The sequence below is a fragment of the Danio rerio genome, chromosome 13 (assembly GCF_052040795.2).
Source record: "Danio rerio strain M-AB ecotype USA chromosome 13, GRCz13ab, whole genome shotgun sequence".
Classification (NCBI taxonomy): Eukaryota; Metazoa; Chordata; class Actinopteri; order Cypriniformes; family Danionidae; genus Danio; species Danio rerio.
Window position 1 is genome coordinate 36588091 of NC_141033.1, and position 21803 is coordinate 36609893.

Sequence of the window (21803 nt, forward strand, 5' to 3'; positions counted from 1 at the left end):
TTTAGAGTTCTGTGCCTTCACCTTAGGCGCAAAGTCCTGATATTTGGCAATTAAGTGCCCATTCTTTTTGTTGATAACAGTGTAACCGGATGATGACAGCACGTGGCTTCTCACCGGTTGCAGATTTCCAGTGGGCCCAGCCAATCTCCAGTGGAGAAGAAATAATATTCTTTCCCAGAGTATCAAATAGGAGTTGTGAGAGGAAGGTTGATGGTCGCTGTCTCTCTATTGATTCCAGTCTGATTATGTGGATGTTTCAATTTCGGCGGCTGTGTGGTTCATGATCCGTGACTTTTGTTTGGTTCGGTACTCTTTTATGGCCTTTTCCACTGTTAAAGGGTACCTAAAAGCAAACCGTACCATACCACTTTTTGGTAACCCTTTGCAAAGGGTACTTACAGCCCCAAAGGGTACCATAAGGTGGAGCTAGCAAGTAGCTGAACGCTATTGGTTTACAGAGATGCATCACTCGCAGAAGCAGGAGAATGAAAACAAAGGAAGTGCCATTTTTAAAAACACAGCTGAGACATTACACTTTAGTTATTAATACATATAATAACAAGCCATGGTCAAACCGAGCTTAAACAAACTTTGTTGTTGTCTTGATGAAAAACCACAAAGGCAAGAAGAACAAAATCTGCTGTGTCCTCCTGTTGTTTTACGAGCCTGACTAAAAGTGTGAGAGGTTTCGCTTTCTCCAGAGAGCTTGCTGCGCATCTTTATTTAAAATAAAAAACTTTTTGAGCTCATATTATTAGGGTGCTTGTGATCATTGCTATCCAATCCTTTCAGAAAGAGACAAACGCGAGAGTGAAGCGCAGAAAAACAAAGGAGAATCTAGAAAAAACAGCAGCAAATATTGCTTCTGCAACCTTAAATATGAACAAACTGCTATGTTTAAATATTATCCTCATCTTTTGGACCTTTATGAACTGATGGAATTACTTTCTAACAAAAGGATACATGTGTTGCTAAAGATTAAAGACACATTTCAGAGGTTTGCACTGACTGTAGGCTATATTTTGTGCTGTTTTTGAACCCAAATAAGGACTCAATGCTATGTGTAGTTTTTCTGTAATAGATAACACATTTGAGACTGTAAGGGTCTGTATGTGTTCATATAAGTTGCATTTACTTATTTTATATAATTGCAGTCGTTACAGTAGGCTATTCGTCATTGATTTGCATTTATAATCAAATCATGTTCAAAGAAAAAAAAAGTATGAAAAAAAAACACAGGCATTATAGCAAATGGCATTTTAAACAGTCTTTGCTTAGAAGGCTGTATAAAACAGCATTCACATGCAGATGAGAGGACAAAATGCAGACATATCTGTGTAGACTGATCCTAAACTCAAAGATAAAAGCCTCAATTCTTATCTGCAGCTTTCCAGTCACATCTGATATTAACTTTGAGAAAGGTGAGATATGTATAATTTCCGTCACCATTTTGGAGCGAACTTGAATAATGTCATTTTTTTTATTTTATTCCCACTGCCTGAACAGTGAGTGTGATTAGCTAATATAACAATTCGTTGGAGCTCTGAAACTAGCGACGGGTGACGAGACGTCTAATATCTGACATTTAGAGTTCTAAGGATCTCTGATTGGCACTTGATTAGGGCCTAATTCATGCCATTATCTCCTCCAGTAGAATTAGCTGGGTAGAAAATTGTGTGGTAAATCACAGGGGCTGGAAACAGGAGGGGTGGAAGGAGGAGCTGGGAAATAAGGCTTAGAGTTTGAAATCAACACATTTAGTTACCTAATCATAAAGTTGACTTGCGGCCCAAAAGGATGGCACGGGACCACCAAATGTTTGCCAACTCGTTTTGGCACTGATGCGTCCTCTCCCTGCAGTTCATTTAGGACAATTTACGGAGTTCTTCTTCTTCTTTCTTTTCACCTCCAGAGTTTTGTGTTTCTCACTCAAACCACCCTAACCCACCCCGACCTGCACTTAATGGCAGCTGCTCCCCCAGGCCTGAACTCCAAACCTCAACGGGGACGGAAAATAATTAGGGAGGGAAAATTGCGCCTGACACCATTTCTGAAAAGCAGGGTATTGTAATGAAAGCAGAGCAAGGATCTTTGTGTCAGAGGGAAAAATTTAAAGGAACGGAGTCAGAGAGAGAGAGAGAAAGACTTTGCAAGAAAAAGGCCTTCGGGGGGTTAGTGAGGCATTACGGTCTCGCCGCAGCACTTGTGGGAAAACACTGAAACTCATGCTCGGGCCCAACAGGTGCCTGACTTTTCTCAAGGCACCGTCTGCACCTCTCCTGGAGAAAGAGAAGGATATGGAGGTTGCAATGATCTGATAGAAGTTTTTAACGAAGCATCCTTTGTTTAGTTATTTATCGCTAACTGCAATGACGCCTATTTTAAGTTTAATTTGTAAGTTGATTCATTAAGGGCATGATAAATTGATAAAAATAAAAAAAATAGAACAGACATTTATAATAGGGATGTTCAGATCCGATTATGTGATTGGAAATTGGGCCTGATCAAGCGGTTTCAGACTCGATCGGAATCGGACGTTACCTCCCGCTAAGGACTCAAATATTTGTATTATTTTGGAACAGATCTACAGTTATGTGGTAGCACAGCGTTATACCTCGTTCTTGACTTCACGCAAAAACAGCAATGTGTGCGGCATGACATGACTTTGTTGCAGAGACGCTATGGATTAAATGCCGGCAGAGTAGAACACTGAAGCAACTTGTGGAAACTGCGAGTCTGGCTGTTTCTCAATATACTTTCTTCAGCATACTTACTCCCTTGTGTTGTTCAACCGCCAAAGTTCAGTTCCAAAACCCAAGACCACAAGAATGGAGGACACGTGAAAGTTCCCAGATGTGTTCTTGATATCGAGGATGCACCAATGCAGACTCGCTTTTTCTAGGCATTTTTCCTTTACAAATGCATGATGGTCATGTGTCTCATTTCTCAGAGCACGCATTCTCTGTTCTTGCAGTCTCCTGAGTTTGTTCTTTTGAGGTAACCTGGCAAGACCGGTTATCACAAGAACGTGAGCCTAGGTCTGCGGTCTGGAGGTATAATAAATTTGATGACGACAGTGTTGCCATAGCAAACTGTGAGATATGCAATCTTGGGATTGCCTGCCTGGTATTTTATTTTTTATTATTATTTTTTATTATTATTTATATATTTTGTTCAAGCTACCTCACTGAAGTGCTCTCTTTGTTAATACAGTTGTTGAATGTTAAAATAAGGTGAATTAAACAGAAAATAATAAACATCCTGGATCTGTTTCTTTGCTCTTCTTTATTCTTTAGTATCGGATCGGGTTTCGGTATAGGCAGATACTCAATCAAATGACTCGGACTCTGATTTGAGGGCAAAAAAGCCTGATCGGGACATCCCTAATTTATAGACTATCAAAACATTGAATTTCAAATAAATGCTGTTGTTTTGACCAATTTACCATTCAAAGAGTTCTAAAAAAGTAAAAAAGCTTGTGATTTACTTTAAAAACTATTTAGCGTACTGTAATAAATCTAATATTTTTCATAAAAGAATTTTATTTTACTTATGTATAAAATAACAAATTAAAATAAAATATTTCTAAATTTTCCTGTTTTATATTTTTGCTCAAACTTGTTAAGCAAAAGAGACTTAAAATCTTAATATATATTAATATTATCTTACAATTATAATCAACATTCAAATTTTTCAACCCGTCTTCATTTTTGTTGACAAAATCAATGGAGAACACCTTCAGAATGAATAACTCAATTGGCGCTGAGTCACACATCCTACAGCCACACGCCTCGAGCGGATCGATGCAACATTAGCAGTAATGGTGGAGGAGACTTGGATTGGCGGTGGTGGACAACACCAGATGCTCCGCTGCATAGTCAGGGAGCAGATAAATGACAGATCTGCTGTTGAAAGGTCCAGCGGGGGCATCGCGGCTTTTGAAGAGGAGTGAAATATTACACTGGGCGGCATACTTGCAGGATTACTACAGACGGAAAGTGCTGTTTTTAGAGCCTTGGCAGCTGTTTTGAAGCCAGTGACTGCAAGCTTCTTTAATAGCCAAGTAATCAGCATTTATACTCAACATCAACTTGACTGTATTAACCAATATAGTGGTGCTTTATTTGATGGCTTGGGTTGTGATGTCATAGTTTAATTTGCATAATGGGGAAAAAAAGCAGATGATCGCAACTAGCAGATGCTTAACATGTTGTAATTGACACTGCTAAAAAAAGAAATAAATGTGTGGCTCAGTTTTGTACCATTAATTGTTAGTATTGCACTAGAAAATTGCAAATAGCACACTATATCTCTTAATGACACTTCCTCTGTTTAGAGGTGACAATAAACACCACACTTAGCTAATGACGATCAGACGCTGCCCTTGTAAGTTCGCTAGCTTCGCAATCAGCAGGGAATTCTCCTTAAATCCTCCCCAGATTAGAAAATAAATTGACACCCCGGCTCGCATCTGGGTCATGCTTCTGCCGCGGCTCGGCTGAGACCTGTTTTCTGTGTTGTTAATTCATTTGTCATGAACAGAAATCATGGGAGTCGCTAGGGAACGATTGGGAACAGTAAGTCCTGCATTCGGAGGCCTGACACAAATTCCCCTGGTTAGAAAGCCACGGTTATTGATTCCCGCAAAGAATTACATTGTTTTGTGCCTCGCGTTGTTGTGTCTGACTAGAAAGTCGAGGAATCGGCTGACTGGACATGATTGCGCTCGGGATCCAAGCTCGGGCCCCTGGGCTCATTACCTGGGCTGGATGGTGAGAATAGGTTCTTGGCTCTGCTTTCTCATCTTGAAAGCCATTTTTTTATCGGAATTCATCTCTAAATATACCTGCGGCAGGGGAGGTAGGAGGGTTAGCAAGATTACGGTATTGAGCCAGCAGACGATTTCAGTTTTAGCACCCAAAGCGATTTCAGATTGCCTGTCTTTAGAGATGTATGAAAGCCGGTGCATTTGATACTTTGAAAAGGGGAGCACGCGCTGCCACTCACACTGACGCTGGCATCACCTGATATGGCATCTGCCCGCTGAACTCCTCTCCAAACTAATGGAGCGAAATTAAACCTGAGCCGCTATGATGCAAGGCCACAGAAATCAGCCGAAGCCTCTCAACGCATCTAACAGGATTTACTGTCACAGCGAGCTGAACTCCCAGATTACTTCTGAAAATCATTACTTGCGTCGTACAACAATGCAATCAGTAAAATATCCCCAGGAAGGCACGTATAGGCTGGTGCCAAGCAGACGATTTGGTTGCGAAGCGATAGAGACCCAAAGAAACACTGCTCTGTTGCTCTTGTTTTGCAGATATTTTGTAATCGGCAACTCGCTTTAGACCCTGCAGTCCGGCAGCCTCTCGCCTAGAATATTGATGAGAGTCTGAAAACACTCCTAATGTGAGTGTCGGTGTGCATGTGGGTGATAGATAATCCCATGAAGGCGGACAAAAGACTGGAGTCCAGGGACCTGAGCCCAGAGAGATGATGATGAGGCGGAGGTAGAGGATTCTGCAGCAGCTGGTGAAGGCTCCAGGGCACCTGAAGACATCTCTCACCCGGTCTGGCTCTCTTTTCTCATGGGAAGAGTTCAGCTCGCACCTGCTGGAGGTGATCTGAAACTCTGTGAAGAAGAACTCTGAAAAAACTCTCCCACAAGCACTCTCCATCTACCACCATTCCTGTCTGAGAGTCTTCTTCAGCTTCGGGCACTTTCATGTCTCATATCTAATATTCCACTGGTCTTTTTTTTTTTTTTTTTAGTTTGACTGTAATGATGTAAATATAGATGAATCTACAGTAGTATTTTAAAAGCAGTGGCTTAAATGTTAACGTTTTATTCATTTTATAGTTTTTATTGAGTATTTAGAAAAATTGAATCAAGAAAAATAAAAACATTTATCGTTCCACATTAACTGTGGTCTCTTGTTATTCGCTGGAGTTGCATTTAAAAAATTACCTGCAATAGGTGAAATCCACAAAGTACTGTAGTTTTTACTTTATACACTTTTCTCAGACAGGCATTAACATTTTCACTCTTTTCTCTGTTGTTTAAACACTCTCAAAGTTCAAACCTTTGTAGAAAAATAGATCCAGTATTATAGAATCAACCAAAGATTAAAACTATTTGATCCTCATTTATTTATTACGTAAATACATACATACTACATAAGAGTAACTTCTACCTTCCCTTATAATGTCCAGAAGTTCCACTTTTATTGTGATGTTTTGCATCTTCCCCTGCCTTTTGGGTGCTAACCCAGGTGCAAAACGTTTCATCAACATTATAGGGAAAACTTGCAAACATACAGCACAGAATTTCAGAGTCACACTGCTAGCGATCGGAGATTTCTGTAAATTTGGCGAGCTGAATGCATTCTGTACTGTACAGGGGACATGGCACCAGGGAGATTGATTGACTGTAATACAGCCAGTCAGAACGCAGAACACAATGTGCTAATCAGGACACAGAACACAATGCACAGTCGAAAAAAAAAAAAAGTAATTACACAAAGATTTGTGACAGCGAGGCTGCAAAAAGCGAACCGTGTTATAGCAAGGGACCACTGTATAAGATATGGTAGAAATATAATGAAAACTATTTTGGCCATATCACCCACTGCAGTTTCCTGAAGTAAAGTATTGTTTTGAAATATTCATCCAAAGTATTAATTTTCTTGGTTACTGATACCAGACCTTTGACTGGTAGCGTGTATTTTACTTCGATTTAAATGCTTGATAGATTTTTGAGTTTTTTAAGGATGAAAACTATATGCACACACATACGCAGGCTGTTTTTAGTCTTAAGTCATCAGTACTTTCATCAGCTATATCTTATTTTGCTGTGCTCCCTGTAGAGCTGCTCATTTTACAATGCAGTATGCATTTTCCATCTCTGAAATTGTTTTGTCTGCTTTAACCCTGGTGGCCTGTTTGCGGTCTATAAGAAAGCTAGAAGAAACCACTCAAAGAAGTCATTGGCCTCGTCTGTGGCAAACATAATCCATGCAGAAAAATGTAAAAGCACTGTTTTAGGCAGATCTGAGTGAAGATGAAAGCTATCAGTCCAGTATGGTGTATGTTAGGCCTGGGATTGTGAGGACGGAGAATAAATCAGCATTTGTGATGTTTCTTTGACCAGCCTGACACATGCAGAGGGCAAGGATACGAGAGCTGCATAAGCATCAAATAATCAGACATGCAAGAGAAGGCTTCACAAATGCTGAAACGCATTTGATGTGTTCACTAGCAGCATCAGGTCAGATAATAATGAGATTGACAGGCTGTGAGCAAATCTAGATTTTCATCATGTGCTGATTGACTTGTATTACCCAATCTCCGTTCGCTCCTTGGCCTCCAGCTCTAGATTTTACTCGACAACTCTGTACAAACAGAAACCAGGGCAGGTCAGGATTTGACCTCTGACATAATTAGTGGGAGAGATGATACTAGTGCTTACCTCTAGGTGAGTTTACATAGGCTAAGTGCGTGATAGCCTACAGTACATAGCCAAGTCTTCATTGCTTGATTGTACATGTGAACAGTGTATATACAATTGTTCATTTTATTTAATCAACTAGTCATTTGGTTGCTCGACAGCTACCATCAGTGAACAGACTGCAGTAGAGCAGTCCATAACATCATGAGTTTTTCTTTCAGCCATCCGTAATGAAAATCAACCGTTTTGTGAAGAGTTATTAATTATTACTCTTCAGTAAACACATCGTGAGCTTCTGCAAATAGAGTGCTATTACTGAGGGTTTATTTCCTGCATAAATGCTTCCCTCCTGCTGGAGCCCAAACATTCACACACGCATGTTGATTACCTATTCAACATACTACATAGATTTATAGCCTTTTAACTGTGCTCGCAATCTGCAATAACATGCTCCACTTCCTGTAACGCTCATCTCTCAGAGACTGGTGTGCTTGACCAGGCGTATTCACGAGAGGCGTGATTCACAGCCAACTGACTTTTAATGCTAACGCATAAGAGCTGTAATAATGTACTTTACATGCAGGAAAATATGCTGTTTTTACTGTGATGCCATTTGCTGAGAAAATGGTTTTATACATATTGAACTTCGTTTACAGGGGTTTGTTATATACTGTAGGTAATATTTTGGAGTCATTCTGTCTTCAGAATTATACAATAGTTAGTTCTGGCCCTTCAATTTGATTTGCAGAGAGTTTAACATTACTGCCATTGTGTAAATGAGGGATTATCAATGATTCTTTCTCCAGGTTACATTGCTGCACCAAAAATTAGCATCACATGAATCTTTTTTTGATTCACTGAATCATTCAGTGAAATAGTTTGTTTAAAACATGGATTCATTTATAAACAATACTTGCCATGTTATAGGCGCTGTCCCAAATGGGCGACTTCATGAGTTTTAATGGAAACTTACAATGTGTGCATGCTTTTTAGGTCTATGAGATAGTAGGATGTCCCATTTTAAGCCCAGCCCCTTTACAACTTATCATATGTGTTAATTCAGTTGATAGTTATGAATATAGGACATTTAAAATTCAATTCATGTTTATTTCTATAGCGCGTTTACAATGTAGATTGTGTCAAAGCAGCTTAACATAGAAGTTCTAGTAAATTAAAACTGTCAGTCCAATTTTCAGAGTTGAAGATCAGTTCGATTCAGTTCAGTGTGGTTTATTTTCACTGCTAAAAGTCAAAACACTGAAGAGAAAATCCTTAGGTGCGCAGCTCCACAAGTCCCAAACCAAGCAAGCCAGTGGTAACAGTGGCAAGAAACAAACTTTACCAATTGACGGAAGTGAAGGAAAAAAAAAAAAAAATAGAGGGAAACCAGGCTAAGTTGGGTACAACCTTTTCTCCTCTGGCCAAAATGTCAACTTGAAATGATCGCCAAAGTCTCATGCTTTTTAGTCCCAGATAGTTGTCAAGCTGCTTCATGTGTGTTTTATAAGTGATTTTAACGCACATGTGAATCTCATTTGGTTTTTCTGTAATGAGTAATTGAATTATTCACTGAATCAATTAATTTACCATTTAGTAGCTGGTGTTATGACACACTCGCACAGCTGGAAGCTGCTCAAAGACTAATTACAAGGCCTATGTAAACAGCACACACACGCATCAGTGCTGAGTCTTGTTTAACTGTACTGTAAGCATTACAGCGCATTTTCCTTGCCTTACCTTACCATGTTCGACCCTTGCTTTGTTTTATTGCCTTTGATCATCCACCTGCTTGTTCACCACGTCTCTGGATTTCCTGTATACATCCGTTTGCCCCTGTGTTGACCGTTGCTTGTCTGTCCATTCACCTAATAAACCTGCATTTGGATCCGCACTCCATTGTCAGCATCCCTTAACATTACACTTGGGCATTTTATGGCCCACATGCAGCCCACTGGATGACTTTGATCAGCACCTATGACGTTGTTTTCATTTTTTTTTTCAACCGCAAACAGAGCCTTGCAATGCGCAGGTCTGATATTGTTAGAAAACAAAAGGGGACTTTCACATATATTGTCTTTTGTGTCATTTCAAATAGAGACGCCTGTTCAGTGCACAAATAGGAAGAAATGCACATGCGGTATGTTACGCTCATGTTTTCCAGACACCAAGGGTTGAAAAAATCAAAACATTTCTGAGTGCCACGAGCAAACCAACAGTCATGTGACAGGAACCAACCAGGCAGCTTCACTCTTTGTATGTAATTAAACAGTAATAAAGATAGGGTAATTACCTTAGATTAACGATTGAACATATCCAGATACAGATAGTCTCTCAGCGATGATAGAATTCTCTCACTGAACATAAAAAATATAAATACAAGAAATAATTATTTAATTGATATTAACAAATTAAGTAAAGCAATCAAACAAACAGCACCATGGCATTTGTATGAAGTTGATATTGTGATGCTGGTCTTTAAAATACTTCTTGTGTATACTTGCTTCTCAACTGTCTAATCTGTCTAATCTGGCCCCTTAGAATGAATTGCCCACCCCTGATTTAGAACAATTCATTCGGGAATCAAAAAATGAAAAATTGCAGTGGTCATTAATGTTTTGCCATTGACATAACAGAATAAACTGAATTATCCAGTCTCTAACGTTCCTAAATATTGACGTCTAGCTATTTGTGGATCTGTAGTAAACTTTCCACATGATCAATGCTGATTTTTTTAGGAACTGCATATGTATTAAAAAAAACATGCAATCTTCACACAACGGCAGGACGTAAAGAAGAACGCCTACGCAGCTCTGTCAACATGTCCGTTGCGTTCTGACGGCATTTGATGTGGTAATTGTCAGACTGTCTGAGGAACCGATTCTCTCATCGCAAGCTCTGTCACTGTCTTCATCCTTTCGAACTGAGTGCTTTCTCAAAAGCCATCGGAATCTGTATCTGTCGACTTGCTGTCGCTCAGACCATTAAAGATGATTGATCACAGTGGAAAAATCTTCCCTCCAGCTGGTGTTTTCTTCAAAAAATCATGACAAAAAAAGCGTTATGTAGGTTTTTTTTGTCAACTTAGGTAGATTTTCTGATTGTATTTGTTATTTTCTTTGCCAATGCTGTTCGCGCTCATGTCATCGCACAGTGAATGAGCGAGTGGTTCAGGTCGATCATGAAATTTAGCTGGAGCTCAGCCTCTACTCTGTAACAGCACGCTGTCTGTCATCTTTATTGCCTCTCATCTGCTTGTGTCATTAGCGTACCGAGACTGATCTCCTTTATGACATGCTGTTCATCTCTGTGCAAACCAGATCAGTGGCAGCAGCTAAACCATACATTTAGGTCACATGTATCATGACCTGTTGGCTGGGGTATTGAATCAATCACAGGTTGTGAAGCTGTTTTTTTTTCATGCAGGAGTGATTAGTCTTGATTTGCTTCGAATAAACTTGAATGTAATGTGACGTTTTAGTGTGAAAAATTAATTATGCAACTACATTATTATTTTATAGACACAATACTCTTTAATATGCTATGGTTTGCTATGTTGTTGTGGTTGTCTTCCATAAAGTCTTAAATGTAAAAGTCTAATAGCTTAGAAAGATAATAATAGCACATCTCTCCTTGGATTTGAAATATCATTGATGTTCAAACGATGCATTTAGTGCAGGAAATAATTATTTTCCTGAAATACGAGTATTGAAGATCCATACACAAATATAATAACGACTGGCTTTATTGTTTGGGTTGAGAAAGGTGGACTGTCATATAATTGGTTAAAATGTTTCTCAAATGTCAGTCTTTCATTGATACGTCAGCAGAACAGACATTTGAGATATTTCAAAAGTAATTACATTTTGATGAAAGATTATAAAACCATTTTTTTTTTTTACCCCTTTTGAATGTGTACATATTGTAAATGAGGTCGGTATACCTTTTTTCGCTCTGCCTTTTCCTTATTTCTGCTTTTGAGTAGCTTTTGTGGATTCATTTATTTTTCTTATGACTGTACCTTTATGATGTTTCTTTGTGATTGATAATGGGCTGCTGAAGGTGTGTCATGGGCTTTTAGAAGAAGGAAGACTATTTGGATTTCTATTTCTCTGCCTACTCATGTAAACTATACCATCAGTCAAAGGCATCCTGGGCTTAACCATGTGAAATTAAAACATTGGGAGGTGGGGACAACCCAGGGAGAGCAAAACAACACACCGATAAAGGATTTTTTTTCCAAATCTGACTGATCAGGGATTTGAAGGGGTTCAGTGGGTTGTTTTATTTCAAGGTGAACACCACTTTTTGCCATTTGGGTTGATCACATATTTTCAGAGCCATTTGTGTTTTATTTTGTTGATGTTTGTATGAATTCTGTTACTATTTTAATACGCAAACCTCACTCCATAATTTTATGGTCGACAATGTTTTTGAGCAAAAATGCAGAATTTTGAAGTGGGTGTTTTTGGAAGCTGTGTCTGTATAAACACAATAAAACATAAGCAAAAAACAAAAAATCTTAGTCAAAGTCATGCTAGCACATAGTATGTGTTTAGGGGAATGTAGATTAAAGGCAAGCACAAGCAACCAAAAACAACAACAGTGGTGAAGTTCACACTACAACCAAAAGTGGAGACGCATCTTAAACACATTGCAAATTGTAAATAGACACAAGCTTCAAGCTTCAGTTGGCACAAAGTCTTATCCCTACAGGTACTGATATAAGGTGACATTGCAAAATACTGGCCTGGCATATGTCATACAGCATTTTTGCTTGTTTTGTGGATATGTGTAAACACCTGTGTTGGAGTAATGCGTTACAAGTAATGTAAGTTACGCAATAATATTATTTTTCTACATAACGAGTAAAGTAAAGCATTACTTTAAGAAAAATAGGTAATAATATTTGAGCAACTTTTTTCAAAAATGTAATACGAGTTACTTTTTGTAATTAATTAATTAGCTTTAAAAAATGTAAAATTGATGAATTAAAAATAGCATCATCATGTTGAATCGCACTCAATGAAAGAATGACCTTCCCGCAGGAACAGACAGAAACCAAGAGGCAGAGCCTTACATTTGTGATGGTATTCTCATTATTCTGAATGTGAAATGGATCGTATCAATAGAAGGGTTTTAATTCACCTATGAGACGAATCGTACAAAAGTAGCAAATACATTGCTCTAAACGTTCTTTAATCTGTATATACGACATGTATATCTCTGGCTCAGGGAGTTCTCAGAAGATAACATCATCATACATAATTTTTTTGAGCATTGCACAACAATGCACTCAGCATTGTTATGCATTACTTTCAAAAGTAACTTTCCTGGTAAACTCCTATTTTTTTTAAAAAGGTTGTGTAGACGTGAAGTTTTTTCAAATGTAAAAGAAAAACATTTGAGTTTTTAGCTACATCATTGTCATGTCAATGTAGCCAAAATTTCCAGTTTCTTAATGTCTCTCCAAACATGTATTTGCACAAAAAGAAGAAAATCAGACATCAATATCAGTTAAAAAAAAGCCAAATCAACACCACAAAACAATATATTTTGGGAATAAATTAAAGTTTTGCATTTCAGTAAAAAAATTCTTGAAAATTTTTAACAAACATTTCTGTTTTCACATCTGTGCTGTTTGTGTGTTTCAGTGGATGGCTGCATACACAGAGCCGCGGGTCATCTCCTGTATGAAGAGTGCCACTCGTTAAATGGCTGTGACACAGGAAAAGCCAAGATTACCTGCGGCTATGACCTCCCTGCTAAATGTAAGTGCCCAAATGTTGCTCTTATTCTTTTGTTTTTCCAGGAAACTGATAACTGCCGTATCGAGTGCTCATGAACCTTAATTTACAGAGTAGTTTCTGAAAACAATAGGCATGACTTTTAGAGAAGAGTTAATTAACAGTCTACCATGCTTCAACTTTGGGCTGTTCCTTGCGGCAGAGCACCCGTTGTTTGCAGTGATGCACTTGGAGCGTGTATGTGTGATTAATGGAGTGGTATTATTAGTGCGCTGATTATCATGATGACTTGCTGTGGTGTGCTTGGCTGGCTGAAGGGGCCATCTGTACTCCAACAAAGACATTAAGGGAACTATTAGTTTGTAATTTGATTGATATTTCATCCTTGATTTATTCCATTAGCTTATGGCATTCTCTGACTCATGTGAGTGATGATGAGTGTCACGCTGCTAGTGGCTTGAAGACGGCGGCGCTACGAGGCAGCGTTGCTGGACTTCCAATGCGGGAGCTGTCTTATGCTGTCCGCCCGCTGTGGTGGAGATGTGCTTAAAACATTAGCGGACTCTAATCTATGGACTTCTCCTGAGGTGGTCTGATGTAGATAAATAAGATCATTGCCCTTCTGAACCCATCAGATTCCAGTATGCAGTTTGTTTAAGCTGGTTTCTCTGTCTTCTCAGGCTTGTTAAGCTACTGTTCAGTTTGGTAGGTGATTAGTCAGATGGTCAGTTAACTGGTCATAAATGTTAAGGTTTGCTGATCTTTGTTAAATTTGCTTATCTTCCTGACTGGGTTAACTGATTTAGCTTGTCAGCCAGCTGATCTCTTAGTCTTACCAGCTTTAATTGCATTGACTAGCTGACCAGTGCTTTAGATTGATGTGGTTTGCTGTTCTTGGCTAATTTATCTAGGTTGCCAGCATTACCAATTACCTTTGCTCTTATATTATTTGTTTTGTTGCTTTTAGTTAATCATCTTAACTTCCAGCCTGTTTAATATGGTCTAGTTCTTCTAAAATATGTGTCTTTCTGGTTTGGGTGAATTTAGCTAGTCCTCTAGCCTGGTAAAGCTTTAGTTGGTTACTCAGCTTTTGTTGCAGTTCCTTTAACTAACTAGTACTTTTAAATTAATTAATTTGTTGGTCTTAGGTTTACCTTGTCTTCCAGCTTTGTTGAAGCTGGTTCAGTTGGTTAATCAGCTGACTAATGCTGCGTTCACACTGCACTTTTCTCCCTACAGACTTCCATTCATTCACTCGTTACTGTGTCAGACCGGAAGCACAAGCTTGTGAGACAATCTTGTCAAAAGTTCAATCTTGATGAACTCTGACCTGCGAAATCGCATCACTTGACTGCGTGAGACCAATCGAGGATCAAAACTTGACCTCTCTGGACAGAAATTTAAAATATGGACCAATCGCTTGCTTTTTTAAATGTCTACTCATCTTGTTTAATTCTGCCCCTTTTCGTAGCACCGTACTACAGAGTTTTGTGTGCTCAAACTCTAGTGTGACTGCAGCTTAATTCTCTTAAATAATGAGATTTATTGCTCTCTGTTACAGATACCAATAAACCAATTGCCTAGCTTTACTTGGTCACTAATGTGTTTAAACCAGAGATGGGCAGACTGGAGGGCCGGCGTCCTGCAGAGTTTAGCTTCAACCCTAATCCAACACACCTGCCTTTAGATTTTATAGTCATCTTGATGACCCTGATTAGCATGTTCAGGTGTGTTTGATTAGTGTTGGAGGAAAACTCTGTAGGACACTGGCCTTCCAGGACCAAGTTTATGGTGATGTGGTTTACTTGCTTTAAAATAACATGGGTTGCAGTTCTTGGCTTATTAACTAGTTTACCCACATTGCCAGTTGACTGTGCACTTAAATTATATGGCTTGTTGCTTTTAGTTAATTTAGCTTAACTTTCGGTCTGGCAAATATGGTCAGCCAACTTTTGTCCAAGTCTTACAGCTAACTACAGCTCTTATCTGATGTTGTTTGCTGGTCTGAATGTGCGTCCCAAACCGCACACTTATGCACTATTCAATGCCATTTTGTAGTATAAATAGTGCAAGTAGTGCGTTTACACTGAAAACTCTAAAAGAAAATAAGTGCACTTGTATTACCCGGATGATGCACTTATTTGACCGGTAAAATGAAATGTGTAATGGTGCACACTTCACGCACTCAGCGACCGCTGTTCACGTAGCGGAAGAGGCGGAGCTATGGGGCTCACATGTTGGATAACTTTATTTATTTTGCATTGTGAAAGCGAAATTCTCATATGAGTGTGATTTATAGTGCCTTCCGATGGAGAATGCAGTAATACTTATTATTATTTGGTATTATTTGGTACTTTGTTAATTTATTTAGCTAATTTGGCAACTGTCAAACGTCGTCTAGGACCTATGCTGTTGATAAGTGCACAAGTACATAGTGCATGAGTGCATAGTGTAGTGTGCCATTTGGGACGCAGCTTTAGTAAATTAGTTACTTTTATATTCTGGTTAAACTGATTTTGTAGGTCAGATAGCCAGACCTCCAGCCAAACCAGCTGACTAGTTCTTCTAAAAAATGAATGCCTTTCTGCTCTGGTTAATTTTAAGCTTTAATTGATCAGTCAGATTGTGTTGCAGCTCTACCAGCTAATTAGTATCTTAATTGAATTCCTAGCATTAGCTTGTCTTCCAGCCTTGATGAAGCTGGTTCAGTTGCTCAACCAGCTGGTCTCCCAGTATTACAGTACCAGCTGACTAGTGCTCCTAAACTGTGTGGTTTACTAGTTTCAGATAATTTAGCCTACATGTATCTCTCAGTCTGTTACAGTAAATTGGTTTATGAGCTGGTATCCTAGCTCCAACCAACAATATGGTTTACTGATCTTATTTAATTCAAACTAGTCTCCTAGCCTGGGTAACCTACGGGTTAGTCTACTAAGTTAAGTACGGTTGTGTTCTTTTGTATGTTCTTTATTAGTCTGATAAAAAGCTTAAACCATTTGACTTTAAAAATTAGTCTATAGTAATTTTTTGTTCAATGTATTTGTGCTTACTCCTCCACTTTGTTTTTAATCAGGGATATCACTGTCCAGTCATGACTCAATTCTTTTTATTGCTATTCATTGTCTCATTTTTCAGCTGCCGCAATGCTGGGCAGCTTAAATATCTTGAGAACAATTTTAGATGTTTTGTATTCTGCCACCTGTCTTTTCTAACAAGAAGCCACTATTGACTAAACGAGAAGCTCCGTGGCTTTCTCTACTGTCCTTGATTTAATGTTATGTCACTTCTGAGCTAAAACAATTGAATTGGATGTAACAGCATCCAGCAACCTTGAAGCAATCTTTCAGACAGTGATGCCTGGGCTAAAGCTTTTTATAGGCTTATCGAATCCTCTATGGCTGGATGATGTGATTCATTAGTGGAGAGGCAGAATCTCGGGCTAGGGGAGCATATACTGTACGTCTCCTCTTCAGCCCGTAGGAGATTCATCAGTCCTAAAAACATCAAACGAGTCCGCTGCATTTTGTCTCTTTCCGCATCAACATCATGTCTCTTCATTATTTCCCTGTCAAAGCTGACATTCACTGGAAATCTTTGTGCTCTCCCTGTGTCTCTCTGTATACTCTACCCGTCGTTCAGTTCTCTTGTGTTAAGAGTTTACTCTTCTGTGGCTAATTTCCACCCACACACCCATTCTGAGGCTGTCTGTGTTTTCACATCATTTATTTATTTATTTTTTTGTTTGAATATGTTGAGCGCCTTCATTCAGCATAGAAAGTGTATTTCACACATTGTTTGTAGTTTAAAGTAATTCTGACAATACAAATAAGCCACACTGTGTCACCAACTGAAGTTGCTGCTGCATTATCAAAAACAATTGTAGGCTATTGGTTCTCTGCTGGTTTTGCTTCCGGACAAAGGTTTTAAAAGTTGACATCAAGTGGTTGCCTGAAACTCTACCACAATTGTTTATTGCTCAAAATAAACCAAAAAAAGAAAAATGATATGATCATACAGCCAAATCAGATATTTTAACATGTAATGGTCAAATTAAATTGTTCTAAATTAGTATCGGAATAAACACTGGGCTCAGTGACTTGTATCAGTATTAATAGAAAGGTAAATTTATAGTAAAATACTGATACTAAGCTTTGGATACAATCAGAAAGTGTATAGTAAGCAATTTAGCTAACTTTCAACAACTCTCACATTGTCACCCACTGAAGCTAAGCAGGGCTGTGCCTGGTCAGTACCTGGATGGGAGACCACATGGGAAAGCCAGTTTTTTGCTGCAAGTGATGTTAGTGAGACCAGCAGTGGACTCTATACTGCTCAGTGAGCACCATCTTTTAGATGAAATGTTAAACCGAGGTCCCGACTCTCTGTAGTCGTTACAAATCCCATGATGTCCTGGAGGAGGGGTCAAAAGAGGAGGGGTCAACCCCAGCATCCTGGCCAAAATTTGCTCACTATATATATATATATATATATATATATATATATATATATATATATATATATTTTTTTTTTTTTTTTTGTCCCAGCTGTCTTGGATGAAGAATGAACCTTCCTACATTGAAAACATAATTGTCCTAGAAGTTATTCACTGAGTACGTTTACATGGTCATCATTAATTGAGTTAGTTGCCTTAATCTGAATAAGACAATAATATGATTAAGGTGTTCGCATGAGTCGCTCTATGAATGTTCTGTTCATGATCCCGTTTTACATGTTATAGGTGTAGTATCCACATTTACTCCAGAATTTCATGTAATTTTGAGTGTTTCGTTTTTAAATTTCCAACTTTATCTGCAGTTCGGCAAAAAGTCCTACATTATGGTAATAGTTTGATTAAGTTGTTTACATGTCTGTACTGCACTTCAATAATGCAATCAAAATAGGCAACCTCCACATGTCTTAAAGTGATTTCTGTTTATTTCGATTATGACTTTAGTCTAATAAGAGTGATCAAAAATAGCTGTTTACATGTTAGACTCTTAATCAGAGTATTGTCTTAATCACATAAAATTTTACTTAATCGGATTGTTGGTGTTCATGTAAACATACTCCTTGTTAATGTGTCAAACAAGTAAATAACAATGACCCTTACTTGTTAGGGTTGATAGTATTTAGATTTCCCATTGTTATTTTAATTACATGACTCGATGCATCTGAATCTAATATTATTTCTCATGCTTTGTGTCCTTGCCATTTTGGTTTAGCTTAGCAAACCACACTCATCTGTATCCTTGTTGTAGCTTTCAAGAAGCAGATGCATTAATAATGTCATTTGAGGATCAAGCTAGAATCATTCGACAGAGAATTGTAATGCACCAATGAATCATCCCCCTCCTCCCCCCACCTTGAGTTCTTGCGTCAGATGAGTTTACTAATGTATTCTAGTCTCAGAAAACAACTTCATTATGGCATCGTCTTTACGGAAGCAGAGGAAGGAAGCTCACCACTAACAACACTGCATAGACAAAACAGGCCGGGACAGTTGCCATGGTTATACTTGCAACTTGCAGCACATTATAATGCATATTTATCATGTCTTAGGCTCCTCGTGATTGGACACACAAGCTCTCGCAGCATCACTAACTTGTATGTTTGCGTTCTGACGGCATCTGCTACGAGACGGTTTGCTCTACTGTGCCACGGAGACGACCAGGGAGCGGGATGCAAATGGCACAGATGGTCCTTTTACCTTTTATATCTTGGCGCAGTCAAATTTTTTCCAGCATGAGCTTTTTATGCTTCCATAATTTGCCAGAACACGAGCGCCTTTTCCCTCCAATCTGCTTTGAAAAAAAGCGTGTCCCTCTCTTCTGGTGGATAGAGAGAGAGAGAGCTTTCCTACCTCGACCTTTTTTCTGGAGTTTTACCTGCAGGGCTTCTTTCTTCCCTCTGGAATTGAGGAGAACAGAGATTTTACAGTGTGCGAGGCCACTTTATCTCACGCTTTCGCTTTTCTTCGCTTCCTTCCTGCGTTCCTTCCTCCAGTTTCAGTTGACCTGAGACTGCCTCACAGACCGAGGCTGTGAAGTCTCTGGTGATGAAGAGCAGACGCCACAGACAGAAATTCATTCTAGTTTATTAGCATCTTGTTGCTGTTTGCTTTTGATGTAACATGTAGCCCATGACAGGTCTCGGCTATAGGTTATTTTTATAGGCTGGCAGTGAAACTAGTTGTGTTTTTATTAGCAAATCATTTGTCAGGCGCAATAAATTGTCAATGGTATGCGGTCAACTGTTAAATAAGTATAATGTGAATTCTTCTTCTTCATATAACTTTGTGTTATCTTATTTACTATATTAGGTAGCCTACTATGTTAGGAGTGCAATCTGCCACAATGCCACAAATCATAAAAATAAATCTTCTTTATTTTGTTCTCTTGTCAAGACAAGATTTAAAACAGATAGTGATTAAGCCAAGGGAAGATTGTATCCACAATCTTAATTGTTTTTCACTCTGATTTCACTCTCGGAGCATCTGACGTCATGTGCCTCACTCAGGACATGCGTTAGGGCTTCCTCTACTGTAATACACCTAAAACACCTCGTAAATGGCAGGGAAGCATTTTCTCTCGTCAACGACAGGGAAAGAGTTAAACAAAATAATTTATCGATTTGACGCACATTATAATACCAGCCATACATGTAAAGTAGAAATTATGTTCTTCTATTCTGTCACGTCCAGCGGGTGTCATTCTTGAACCAACCTCCATCATTGTAAGCTGCTTGTTTTTCTCTCTGTTATATTGCTCCATTTTTTTTAGATGTTTGCTCCCTCTTTCTTTTACAGTCTGAAGTACGTCAAACACACAAAATGCTCACTCTATTTGCGCCACAGGATGTCTGTTGGCATCTTTGCATTGCCTTTAAATGTAAATCACTCACGCTGCATCTTCTTACCCACAATTGTAAAGTAATGATTGTGAGATTGCTCAGCGTGCGCAACATCAAGCAAGTCAGGTGAAAAAATTTAATCTTATTTATCAAATATAAATTAATTTCATATAATGTATAATTAAATGTAATTAAATCTCATCTAACTAAATCTAATTTGATTATATTATTTGGAGTGGGATGTTTTATGAGATTATTACATTTTTTGCAATTGTTTTGCATTTAAATTAATATTTTGCAGGATAAAATTTGACTTTTTTTTATTGATTTTCTGTTGGATTCAGTGATTGCAAAATCACAAAAACAGGGGGTCTGAGTAGTAGTTGTAGCAGTAGCGCAGCAGCAGTACCATTATCAGTAGCATATTTCACTTTAAGATAAAATATAAAATTATATCTTTATTTAGTATTTATTAAATATAATGTAAATTTTTCTGCAAAAATGCATGGTTTTGCTATAACATAATTATTCTAAACTTGCAACAACAACAACAATAGTAGTAGTAGCAGCAGTAGTATAATTATCATCATCATTATGATCAGTAGTATCATTATTATCATTTTTTATTGCTATTAAATATGTTTCAACTTCATTTTGTTGTATAAAATATACAAACTATTTAATTTACAACTTAAAATAAAAAAGAAGCATTATCTCTGAATAAATATTGCAGATGTCATCTCTGAAGACAGGAGGAATAATGCTCACTATCCAGTTTTGCCAGCATAGGAGTAAACAGCGTTTTATAATTTATTCAAATAAAATACCATTTTAAATGGTTAACATTTCACATTATTACTGTTTTTGCTTTATTGTGAAAAATAAATGAAACTTTGGTGATGAAAGACTTAAAAACAATCTGAAAACTTACTATTCTATATCTATTGAGCAGTTTTATCTTTAGTTATGCAGTTTCCTGCTAATAAACATTGAGAATTGTATGGTTTATCCAACATGTCAAATTGCAAAATATTAGCATGCGTTGCTGTTAAAGTAAAACCATTGTGGATTTTGTAAGGCAAAGCCACTGTTTAAGTGCCCTTTTCCTGTTTACCTTAATTCATGAATAAATCCAATCTGGAAAGATGAGCAGAAAGACCATTGTCCCCATCCCAGATGGTGAAAAGATAACATTTAATTAGATCTCTGTTTGTCTTCATGTTTTCTTTACCTGTTTGCATCTCAAAGCCCTCCGCTGTTGATTAAAAGAAAAATTGGACAAATAAATGGCAGGATTTGTGTGGTCAGGAAGTGTGTCCTGAAAGCTCTGGAAGGAGAATTCAGTTAAAAGATGTACCTAGCAAGCTAAACTCCTCCACTCATCAAGTTCTCATTCCTCAAAGGCATCGGTGCTGGCTTGCATCCCCGCTACAATCTGTCAAGGTCACCGGATGGCAAATTATATTGCCTTGGCTAATGTCGAAATTAAACGCAAAAGGGAGGGGAGGAAAAACAAAGCCTAAGGGATAAAATGCTTCCTTGTGTTTGGACAGAGACTCTGAACTGCATGAAAAAACAACCTACCATCAGCCTCAGGAAAGTGCCTGTAAGTAATGAGCTAAAAACCTAGCTGGCCATTCGCATACTTTACTTGAAGCCAATGGGACATGACATCTAAAAAAGTGCCCTTTTGGATGCCTGTTCCCATCATTCGATTCTCTCCTGGCAAAGACAAGAAAATTGGCCGCTATTAGTGATCA

General features: G+C 38.3%; 1 protein-coding gene across 3 annotated transcripts in view; it reads left to right on the top strand.

Annotated features, from left to right (window-relative positions):
* macrod2 (mono-ADP ribosylhydrolase 2) overlaps positions 1-21803 on the top strand; it is an 862504-nt gene that overhangs the window by 257605 nt on the left and 583096 nt on the right. For all 3 annotated transcript variants that reach the window (XR_015505021.1, XM_087277688.1, NM_200549.1), the window contains 1 exon segment: positions 13102-13218. Coding sequence is in view for 2 of the 3 variants with exons in the window: in XM_087277688.1 (XP_087133814.1) it covers positions 13102-13218 (117 nt within the window). In the remaining variant the exon portion in view is untranslated.